This window comes from Protopterus annectens, chromosome 8.part0 (genome assembly GCF_019279795.1).
Source record: "Protopterus annectens isolate FY-2018-M chromosome 8.part0, PAN1.0, whole genome shotgun sequence".
NCBI classification, from domain to species: domain Eukaryota; kingdom Metazoa; phylum Chordata; order Ceratodontiformes; family Protopteridae; genus Protopterus; species Protopterus annectens.
Genome location: NC_056741.1, coordinates 579328503 through 579341196, shown reverse-complemented (window position 1 = coordinate 579341196; position 12694 = coordinate 579328503). Strand labels below are relative to the sequence as shown.

The window sequence follows — 12694 nt, the reverse complement described above, 5'->3', positions numbered from 1 at the left end:
CCCCTGTATTCTGCAGCATGACAAAGCAGCTGACTTTCGTTGAAGTGTGTCACAGTTGATCCAGTGGGTGGTGACGCCAAAGAAACTATGATTCCGATGGGTCCAAATGTCAGCTGTAGTGCAAACAGTTGAAACACTTGCTAAAGTTTCCATCAGATTCTCCTTCATATCACTGAACTGTTTCTCCACCTGTTCGACAAGAGTTTTCCTGCTCATGACCACCTTTCCTGGCTGCAGGCCAGTTACAAGACTGATGAAGGATGGCTGCTCAACAACGCTGAAACACTGCATGTCATTCACCACAAAGTCATTGATCAACTATCCACCTTGGACTGTGTGACATGACCAGAGCCAATAAATGCTGCAATAGACGGCTGTGTTAATGATTTCTTGTCCAACTTGTCAGGCCCAGAATCAACTGCTTTCCTTTTCAAACTATTTAGCTTTCCATGTGCGATAGGATGTGACGTCTGAAGATGCCTTTTAAATTCAACATACTGTTTGCTGAAGTTCTGTAGGTCTTCTTTGTTGGTGAACATAGCTTACATTTCACAGCAATGTTTTTTTCCATCGTTTGTAATTAGGTCAAAGAATTCTGTGTAGACAGATCGTTCAAATGAATTTCGACTTTCCATTTCTGAGGGAAAGCACTAATCAGAAAAATAAATGGATGTGCATGGAATATCTATATATTGCAAATGTTTTATTTCATAACCTCTGTCAAAATGTGGCTCTGATCATCTGAAGCTTAAAATAAAGGGACTGCCAGAAATACAAAAAAAAAGAAAAAGTTAACTGTATAGAACATGAACCTACAGTGAATGAATTTTCTAAGTTTTCTTTAATAGCTGTATAAAACACTGATTTTGTATCTGAAACACCTCAATAGTATATAGAGCAGCATAAACAACTGAAATGCTACAAGACGAAGCTGTTATGTTAGAAAAAAAGTGAAGCCCTATCCTTTGCACTGGCTGTGGGTATGGTTTCTCCTGCAAAAACTTTTTCTACAAAAAAGTCCTTCTTTGAGCATTTGAAAAGGTGGCAAACCCATTACTTACTTAATCTGTCAGTAGCCACAGTTTCAAAAATATGTCTACATATAACCAAATATCCAAATTCTTTTGCCCTAAGGAATGTATGATGTTTAAGTAACACAATATGCATTGCAACAACTATATTACCAGTAAAGCAGATCAAAGATGGCCATACACAGTAAAAGCAACCTTTATTGTACCACTTCAAATCACCAATGGCCATTTCCTTCCATCAAGACATGCAGTGGAGGAATTCAACTGCCTGTCACCAGGGGGGAGTAAAAAGACAAGGCAATCATTCTTTAAATGGCTTTTCTGCTGGACTTTGTTGTTTTAAAGTATTCCACACACAATAGAGTTTGTGCCGCCCCACTGCAGTCTTTGAGTTTGCCGCCCCTCCCCTTCACAAAATAAAATATACCTTTTGTGGGGATTTTTCCAATCATAGCACCTGGCTGTCAGTCAACAAACATTTAAAACATAAAAGAGAAGACAAGTGCTCCAGATGATGAGGAACGCTCTGCATTTGACCGTAAATGTACCCATTGTTCTGCATTGAACAGCTTTGGCTCCACTATACAACTTTGATTAGTTCATATGCCACAATTACTGCCAACTGGCATCAGAGTCCCCCTAGATCAGCCCTTCCTGCAGCAACCCCTACCCCCCCCCAAAGCAGGTTCCTACCCAGCCATTCCAATATTCCATTACTTGGCTATTTCTCCCCGTTACCATAAACACTGATCAAACCTTTCAGTGTGCATACTGCTTTCTTACTACAATGATTATTACAGATGTTGAACTAAATTTGCACAAGCACTGATAGCCACTTGCTAAACAAACTATACAGCCTCACAATGAAACTAGACTTAGCATGACCAGTAAACTTCTCTGCCCTTGAAAGTCACATTAATTGAAATGGCATTAAAACTCACATTCAAAGAAAGTTAATCTAGCCAGTGGAGGATTGCATTTACCTTTGGGCTGTTTTCAAACCATAGGCTCCTTGCACACATTTTTAGGGACATGCATACATGTATGTGTTCTTTGATTCACCTTCCTGATTGATTGTATTAAATGATATTACTTGTATAATACAGCACCACTTATTAGAATGTGTTTCAGATTTGTAGTTTTGAACATTCTTTCAGTAAGCAATGTATGAACCAATGATGACAAAACTACCCATTTCAGAAAATTTCAACCATAAAAGGCCACTCAAACATCTGTCATTACAATCCATCAAATATCAGTCAACAATAAGCAGAAGTAAACATTGTCTGAATATTTCCACATTAATGAGAACTGTAACTAATGACGAGGTTGCTACTGGGAAAGAACTTTACATCTACAAATTCAGTTCCCACTGCCCTTGAACATTGCCAATGTTACATTAAAAGAACTTTTTAGCAGTTGTTTTCGCATGTTCCAAGTTCAATGACTACATTTATGGTAGACCTGTTCAAACAGACACTGATCAGCAATCTTTAGTATAGTCACTATCTGGCTTACTGAGCACACCCAGTGTGTCACTTTCTATTCTTAACAAGACCGACTGGTGGCAAACTCTATCCAGTACTACTGTCGTGCAACATAAGTTGTACTATCCATTCCTTATTAATGTTGCTTACTACTTAATTCTTCTGCAAAAACACTGCATTTCTGTGTGTTTAAGGAAAGTGAACAGTGTGGTGTCCAATGAATGGGTAATCTGGGGAACAGAACTCACTGATAGTTACACTGATCATTAAACATATACCCAGCACATTAATCAAGTGATGGTAAGTAACCCTAGATGTTACACAGGTGATTCAGCAATCTTTTCTAATCACACATAGTTACACACAAAGACGAGGACCTTAATTGTATAACCAGTACATTAATCAGGTGATTGACTGATCTCACACACAGTTACACACTGAAAGAGGGGGACCTTGTCTATAATGCTTTAATCAAGTGAATTCTGCAGGACTGCCTATAAAGCAAATGTTATAATAGTGTTGCAAAGCCTTTGGTATGGTACATAATCAAGAGAAAGCAATCTGCCTGTGGCATATTAGTCATATGACTTTTATGGCTGCAAAATGATGCAGCACCTTTAATGTGAAACAAGAAAGAACTGACTGTGCACTATGTCTCAGCACAATAAAAATTATACAATGAATTGATGGAAAGCTTGCCTACATTGTGGTAATCAGGTGATAGCAGCAAGCCTAAAAACACAAGAAATATCTACACTGTGCCAAACCTACACCACTAACAGTACTATACACTCAAATAATCTGATCACAAAAGGACACTGCACTCTTTCTGTAATGCTCAGCATTTTTAAGAGAAGAAATGAAAAATGCACATCACAAAGTGCGACTGGGCAAAGAGGTCTGCAATCATGCACCATGGCCTTCACCAGATATAAAAAGCTAAAATATATAATAGAAACAAAGCATGAACAACTGACATTTAGAAAAAAAAACATACAATTGGCACCAATACCTGCACTTGCAAGACCTAACTAAAAATTATCATTCTAAATGCTAAGTAAAACTATTATACTGCCATACAAGAAAACTACAGTAAAGTTCCAAAAATGTTTTGGTCAGCAATCAATGAACTTATTCAGCAATGTCAAAAATCACAACTCTGCTATTTCACAGATGAAACAAATTATAACATAGCATTCATTCTATATATATGCTACTATCATCCTTAATAAACCCAGTATGGCTAATATAACATTAAGTCATAGAGAAGGTACTACCTACTCACTTACCACAAGACAAAATATGCAGCAGACAGCATTCCTGTAAAATATCTCAAAGCAGCAGATCCCACTGCATACCCAGTATTTGTACTAATAAGTTGCTCTCTCCAAGAAGCTACAGTCCCAAAAGTCTGGAAACAATCTCATGTTATTTCTACACATAAAGATGGCAATTCTCTTGAGCTTGGAACCTATAGCTCTATAGCCTCTCTATCTAAAATACTTGAAAAATGTGTTCACCACCGTTGACCAACTACCTAGCTGAGAACAAATTGCTTTTCTCAACACACCAAAGTTTTACCAGCAGAGAAACAGCATTACTAATATTGACATGCTATGTTCTTGAAAAAGAAATCAAGGTGAAATGGTTGCATCCCTATTTCTTGACCTATGTAAAACATTTGATACCCATATTATTATCTAGGATCAAGGAACCAGGCCTCATAAACAGTACAGTCAATTGATTTAAAAGTTTCCCTATCCTTGAAACACTGTGCTTACCCTTGGCAGATGAGCTGTCATCTTCTCAGGAAAAAAACATTAGGTGTACCACAAGGTTTAATATTAGGACCATTACTCTTTAACATATTTATTAATAAAATGCATACAGCTTCTTTCCCAGCAAATATACTCCAGTGTACAAATGATTCAACACCAGTATGTACAGCTTCTTCAGTCAAACAGTTCAAAGATGATCTGCAGCATTTCTTTACAAAAATAGAAAATGTCTACACTAATCCAAAGTACTCCTATTACATACAAAACTTTCCACAAATGTGTAATACACAACTGCATTGCTGTTTTTCTTAAATGTTTCTTGAAACAATCCACTTAAAACTCCTGCAATTACAGAATTACCCTTCTATACTATGTCCAAGCAGCTAACCAGCTCAGTTTTTATACACCCATACCTTTCAATCTCTGCACACAACAAATCCGGACAAAGCCAAAAATAAATAATGGTGGGGCAAAGGCCAAAACTAGAGATGATGTTTAAATATCACTCTTTTAAACTTAGTAAGCTACCAAAATAAAATGTGTTGTTGTGTTAGAGTGCATTTTTGAAAGACATGAAACAAAGCATCTGTGTTATTACTCAGGGACCCGGACTTCCATACTCAATAATTTGCAATAAAATATTTAGAAAAAAAAACAAAACTAACAGGCACATACCACGAATTTCCTCAAAAGATATTACTTTTTCATTCTGTTTTTCTAGCCAGCCACACAATGTAACTGCTAACTGATGAAAAATGTCGCAAACTTGCGAAGCACGAGGAAGGAGTTTGCACCCTTACCCTGCTGGTAAGAGGGGCGTGGATCATGTTGTATAATTAATCAGGCTGTGTGACCAGTTTTTGTATGGAGCAGAATGGTTTAGGCTGCCTTCAAAGGGGTTGAAGGGTGTGCTTCATGCATAATTAATCAGATTGGTGACAAATTTCACCTAGAGCTGTCCTGTCTGTAGACTGCTGGCTGGAGGGGCATATTTTTAAACAACTGAAAGCTGTTTCTTACTTTTATCCTTCAGAGTCACTTTAATTCAAGGATGTAGAGTCTTGTTGTTCACTGCTCTTTTTTTGATTTAAAATAAGGAGGCTTTTATAACGGGTCCAAAGCTAGACTTTCTCACAATGCATTACAGTCTAAACAGCCGCTTTACTTTATGCACATGGTTTATGCTATGATCCCTCTGGAGCTAGGATGGTGCGATATTTAAAACAACGCATGCAATCAATTAACTTGGCTCCTGGCGCACGCGGGCAAAGTAACGGTTTGACATTAGCTAAATGGGAGGACGTCAACAGTTTGTGTGACAAGGGGGCTGCCTTGACATGATGTGAATGGAAAAGTAACGCAAAAAGTAATGCACATTTGCATTACTAGTTACTAAAAAAGGTAACTAATTACTATTACTGCGTTACTATATTGAAAAGTAATGCTGAATATTAGTAGTTAGTGAAAAATGTAATATGTTAACAGTAACGCGTTACTTTTGTAACACGTTACTCCCATCACTGCATGCAAAGCTATGTCAAACCCAGAGCTGTTGGACATGCTCCACTTAAGGAAATCCCAATCCCTCTGAACTACACGCTCTAAGGACCTAAACCTTGTCACTACAATAAACAGAACATGATGGAAGGATAGATTCCTGTCCCAGAGAATTTCCATACTCTGGAACAAACTACTTATCTATATCAAACAAAGCTCCTCATTAGCACTCTTCAAGAAAAATCTTGATGATTGGATGGGAAATAGGAAATTCACCCCAAGGATCACCTCTGTGGGTCTGCTGGACAGGAGCACAGGAAAATAATTTTCTTGGGTATCAAAAGCCAGGGTACCTTTTTGGCTAGGCTTATATAGGCCCTAGGGCCAATAGCCTCGTACCTACCTATGAACCTATATCTAGCTTCTACTGCACACTGCATTTGCGGTCAGACATCCAGCTGTGAACCTTTTCTGTACCTTTCAAACTACACTAGATTCATAGATCATCCTCTGCCTGCCTGTGTTTCTCATTGTTTGTCTGCCTCTCATTCCTTGCATATATTACTTACGCAGCTGTGGACTGCAGGAGTGTAGGTTAGTTACATAAATGGACATCTGTTCTTGTTTTTGCATTACTATATTTTCCTATGAACTGTGTTTACAGTAGAACATTAAAATATTCTCTGACATTTGTAAACTTATAAAATGTTGATAAGACATTGTGGTCTCACTTACAATTCTTCCTCCATGTCACTTCCAAATGTGATAGGGCCCATGCAGATGGTACAGATATTATTAAGGAACTGGAAGCACTGAGTGCAGTAGAATCCTAGAAAAAAAGTTTACAGAATACACATTTTAATTACTTATTCAAAGATTGTTTCCAATCTGCCCTCCCCAGTATGACTTGGTGTCACCTTATGTACATGGACTTTCTGAAAGAAGGCATGCAGCAAAGAGGAATATTGAAGCAAAATTAATATTATAGACAGCAATAACATCAGACAGTATGTGGAACTGTAGCAAAATCAATTTATCATGCAGTACATTCTTCCAGATAATCTTCTTTATCCATATTTTTTGAAGTATTTATATGAAAAAAAACATATTCTGGGTCTCTACTTTCAGTATGATATTGTAATCAACCATTTTTCACTTGCCTATCATTGCTCAAGAAGATGTAGTGTTACTGAGTCAATTTTGTTTTAATATTTTATTGAAGTATTATATACAAGAACAAACACATTAGCATAATGAACCAAATAACTATTTACACAAAAGTCTACATCAATTATTGCTATATACATGACTGAAATTCATTAAACAATCATAAATTGATCACAGAATATAGATTAACATTTCACTGTTAATGAGTTCAGTTTCATCCAATATTTATGTTATGTAGTTATTTTGTTTGTTTTCATTTTAATGATGTGTCAGGTTTTGTTGGAACAGCTTTCATGGAAACTGAAATGTTGGAATTCACTTTCCACAAATTGGGGTATCTGCAATGTTTTTACTGTTAGATTTTGGTTAAATGTTTTTGTATCATAAAAGTTTTCTATGTGTTCAAGTGTATTTTGTGTTTGATATTTGTGGTTGGTAGATAATGGTATGATTTTGAACTTTAGATATAGTTTGATTTGCTGTTTGCTGCATCAGGATGTTATGGATAGGGTATGTGAACCAATTTTCCTTTGTAGGCTGTTTGCTTCTTCTCCATAGGCATGTGACTGCCATTGGTACTATAAAGTTTATATATGTGAGTAAGGAAGGTATGTGCCCACTGAAATTCCATACACAGTAATTATAATCCTTGGAAAAGGGAGAATTTAAGTATGACTAAGGGGAATATATACTCATTCCAAGATCCAAGTATCCTTGGTGCAAGGAATGGTGGTCTCAAAGTTAGTTTATTTAACTAAAAAGGTGTATACAGGAAGTGAAGCCCTCCTGGGAAATGCTTTATAAGTAGAACAGCAAGATTTCATGATATAGATAGAATGTTTGTTTTTTTTTTGTCAAAGTCGCAGTTTACCTTTTGAAGTATGAGAAAGTACAGTTGTGTAAAATTTTACCGTAACAGTAGATGCCCTTCTCTTCACTGTTACTTACTTTCCTTACATAAGGCATCTCCTGCCAAGGATAGCTCAGCTTCTGGCCAGTATACCAAAGCCTTTAATATTTACAGGTGCTTACATCATACGTATGCTCCCTGTGCAAGGCATGCGGTATAAAGATGATGTATGGATGCACATACTTCAGAAGTGAAAAGCCCCCAGGAGGAACATGTGCATTGAGAAGGAAGAAAGGGAAAAGAGCCATCGGCCAGGAGGGCAAGAAGAACACGATAGAGCAGAGTAGGGCAGGAGGGAGGCAGCAAATACTATAACAGTGAAGAGAAGGACATCTACTGTTATGGTCAAGGTTTACACAACTGCACTGTCTCTTCCAAATCACCGCTGCAGTATTCCTTACATAGGAAAGAGTACAAAAGCTAAACAGGAAACCTGGGAGGAAGATGGCACTGAAGAGCCCTCTAGAAACACATGCAGGATAGCCCTGTAAATAATATTTAATGTTCAGTGTTTAGTGATGGTATGGACAAAAGACCAAGTAGTATCTTCAAGGATGGAATTGGTATCCAGCCTCTTGAAAAAGCACTAGAAGAAGGAACAGCTTTACTGATAAGGAAAGACATTTACCATGAAAAGAACAACAAAAAGAAATGGCCTTAGAAATCCAGGATGAGATGGTTTGTTTAGAAACAGCCAAACCCAAAGACCTGGGGTGAAAAGAAACAAAAAGTTGGCCAAATTTGTAAATATCCTTAGCTTTATCTAAATAATATCTGAGCTGACTATGCAAATCCAGGGTGTGAAGAACCTTCTCACCGGCAGACTGTGGAGAAAATAAAAAGGAAGGCAAATTAATAGACTAAGAAATAATTCATTGATCACCTTGGGCATAAAAGAAGGATTAGTATGAAGAGACACCCTGTGTCTGTGAAAAAAACAAAAAGGGAAGAACAGCCATGAGAGTCTGAAGCTCAGATACTCTCTTAACTGAAGTGTAGGCTGAAAGAAGAACAGTTTTCCAAATACAATGTTGTAAGGAAGCTGAAGCAGTAGACTCAAAAGCAACCTGGGCCAATGTTTTCAAGGGCAAAACTGAGGTCCCAGGAAGGCAGAATATGCTTCCTGGGAGGCCTGATATGAAGGATGCCTTTAATAAATTGTTTGACCTCAAATCTAGAGGCCAGAGGAGGAACTAAGGCCAGACACACAGAAATTGCTGACATGTGAGCTTTAACTGAAGAATATCATAACCCAGTATGGAGCAGATCACACAAATAACAGAGAACCATAGGAACCTGCACACATAAGGGATACTGGTTTCAAAAGAGGCACTAGACAGAAAATATCTTCCATTTGTACAAATACGATTTCCTGGTAGTGGGTTTCTTGGCCTCCTACAGGACCCAAAGCATGTCCTTAGAAAGAGGTCCCTAAAAGGTATCAAAACCCTATCACCCACAGCATCAGTTGAGGAGTGGACAAGTGAGGATGGATAAGATACCCCATGACCCCTTGTCTTCTGTGAGAAGGTCCACCTGCTGAGAGAACTTGTGGTGATTGCCTCTGGCCATGTGAGAAGGAAGAGGAAACCAATACTGTCTGGGCCAAATGGAAGTCATTAGAAATATTTTTGGGGGGGGTCTTGCTTGATCTTGTACAACACCCCTTGGAAAGAGAAGAAGGGGAGGGAAGACATACAGAAACATCCCCTTCCAAGGAAAATACAGGGCATTCACTTTCCAAGCCAGAGAACTTGGGACTCTGAAACAGAATAGTGGAAGTTTTCTATTCAGAGGAGAGGCAAAAAGATCTACCTGAGGAATACCCACTGAAGGGACAATGCTTATGAACACATCTCTGTGAAGCATCCATTTGTGAGCCTGTGTGCTAGACCTGCTTAAAGAATCTACCACTAGATTGTGCTCTAAGGGAATGTAAACTGCCTGAAGAGTCACTTGATACTAGACAGCTAGATCCCAACCCTGAATAGCTAGCCTGCAAAGAAGATAAGACCTACTACCCCCTTACTTGTTGACATACCACATCACAGTGGTGCTGTCTGAGAAACTTTTGAGGGGCCTGGAATGAAAAACTGAATGAAAAGCCTGAAGGGCCAGAAGGACTCTCATCTCCTTTATGCTGAAGTGATCTAACCTCTGATACAGAGACCAGAAACCTTGAAACTTGAGAGAACCAAAGGAGGCTCCCCCATGCCCTGTCTGTGGTGTCTGAAAAGAGCTCCTGAGTTGGGGCTGGAGCTTGGAAAGGCAACCCCAGACTGAGAGTGAATTGATAACTCCACTAATGAACTCAAGCTTGAGGCAAGGGGGGGAAGGAGATTGGGAAGTCCAGAGGGTGGCAATGTTGCAGCCATATTGATTTGAGGTGAGAATGTAGCTTTTTTGTACAGAGCCTGGCCAGAAGAAGCATGGGAATGGTGGAATTCAAAAACCCAAGGGCCCTATGAAAAGCTTTGTCCGTGACTGACTCCATAGGAAGGAGACTGGAAAAAGGCAAAAAAAGACAGGGTTTAGGGGGCAGGCAGGGATGCCAGCATGGGGATTGTCTGGATCCTGCAACCATGGAAAACATGATTCTGAGAAGGAGTCAGAACTGATTTTTTTTAATTTATGGTGAGCTCCAGGCTCTGTAATGGGGAAAAAGTGAATTGGAGATCTTGAAGCAGAGCTTCAGAGGAGGAAGCTTGAAAGAGCAGAGTGTACAGATAAGGAAATATCTGAACTCCTCTCATCTCGCAAAAAGCAATGACAGGAGTGTGGCATTTGGTGAATACACTTTGGGCAGTAGAGAGGTCAGAGGGCAAAGCAGGGAATTGAAAATGTAAGGAATAAACAGAGAAATATAAACGTTTCCTGAAAAGCTGATGGTTGTGGATATGAAGGTAGACATCCTTGAAATTCAGAGAGACCAGAAAGGCCCAGGGAAGAAAAAGATGAAATAAGGTTTGAAGAGACAACATCCAAAAAGAAGGACTCTTGAGAAAGGTGTTGAGCTGGGAAAGGTCCAGAATTGGTCTGCAAGTGCTCTCCTTCCTGGGAACCAGGAACATTCTGGAGTAAACCCCCCTCCCTCCCTGAGCTTAGGGTACAGCTTGAATGGTACTCTAGATCAAAAGAGAATGAAGCTCCTCAGGGAGAAAAGGAAGCTATTCTCAAGGAGGTTGAGGGATGCCCAAAAATAAATACCCCTGACAGATGACAGACAGAATCCAAGAGTCTGTTGTGATTTGGAAGTGACAGGAAAAGATGAAGGAATAAAAGGATCTTGCCAAGGGAAAGGGGAAGCAAATGGTCAAGTAGAACCTGACTTGTCCTGAGTAGACCAAGCAGGAGGCATATGCCTAGAACCATTTTTACCCTTGGGTGGAAGATGAGATTGCCAATGAAGAAAAGCCGGTCTGGAAGGGTAATTCCATTGAAACTTTGGAACAGAAGAAAGGAAAATATGTTTCAACTCCTGCAAACCCTTGTCTTTATCTTGGAGAGACTTAAAAAGTTCACCAGCAGCATCAAAAATATTTTTGTTATCCAAAGGAGTATCCAATAATTCGGCCTTAATGTCATCAAGCAAAGCCTGATGATGAAACCATGAGTAATGCCTTATGACAGAATCAAATGCAGCAACCCTGAAGGCAACATCAGCAGTGTCATAACTACACTTAATAGAATGGCAGGCAACTTGAAAGGTGGAACCCTACAATTAAAGGGCAGAAGCCTTCCTCACAGAGTCAGGGAGATCAAAAATAACCTGAGAAACCTGAGAAAGGAGGGCCAAAACATAACTAGCCATATGGATTTGGTAGTTGATTGCTATAAAGAATAAGGTTGCCACAGTGTAAACATTCTTGCCTAGCCTCTTCATGGCCCTACTATCATTATCTGAGGGAAGCAACTTGGTAGACAGCAAAAGCTTGGAGGGTTTGTCTGAAGATACAGACACTACAGAAAGATTAGAAGGGCATTTATACAAGAATTTACATTCATCAGGCACTTTGTAAAATCTGTCTGGTTTCTTGGGAGCTGGGGGCTGAGAATTAGGGGCCAAAGAAGCTGCTGATAAGGTATCCAGGAGGGCAGCCAAAAGAGAGGAAACAGCAGAAGGTTTGGGAGACTCCATATGAAGGAACTCGTAATACTTCTTCTGGATGTCAGAAACCTGAGAGAAATCTCACTTAAATAATTCTATCATACAGGTAATACTGTCCCGAAAAGAGAGCTCCTCCAAAGAAGAATCTGGACTAATAGAATCCTCTTCCACTGAACCATATTCCAAAGTGGAAGAAATTTGGAAAGAGCAAGCTAAGAACTCTTCCCCAGAGTCCTGATCCTCATCAGAGGAATCCAGTTCCATGGGTCTTTTAAAAAGGAGTGGAAGACCAGGGAGAAGCAGGAAAAGATGCCCTTTGAGGAGGCTTTAAAGACTTTAAAGCATTAAACAACCCCTAATTAAAATCCTGCCATTCATGTTGGGGATCCTTAACTGCAGGGGAAAAGATGCTTGGTTTTCTGTTGCTTTTTCTGCACAACGTCCGCATGAAACACCCTAGGAGGGTCAGATCCTTTGCAACACCCAATAAGTGTTGTAGAGATCTCCTCCCTCACTAAAATATGTATAATCCCCCTCGGTCTTCAGATATAATCAGCTGAGGTTCTCCCTCATCATCTGGAGCAAATGTCTGTAAGGTCTCCAAAGACGTGCAAGGAGTAGGAGCCATGCCGGCCTCCAACAGGCTCATGGTAGAGGAATCCAAAGCAACTGCTGGACAATTCAACAGGCTTTCACTAGCCCTGAGAGAGATGTCT

The 12694-nt window shown here is 39.4% G+C and overlaps 1 protein-coding gene across 1 annotated transcript in view; it reads right to left on the bottom strand.

The window, feature by feature from the left end:
• DCST2 (DC-STAMP domain containing 2) overlaps positions 1-12694 on the bottom strand; it is a 568171-nt gene that overhangs the window by 27233 nt on the left and 528244 nt on the right. The window contains exon 13 of the mRNA XM_044079285.1: positions 6529-6622. Coding sequence (XP_043935220.1) covers positions 6529-6622 — 94 coding nt within the window. The remainder of the gene's footprint in view (positions 1-6528; positions 6623-12694) is intronic.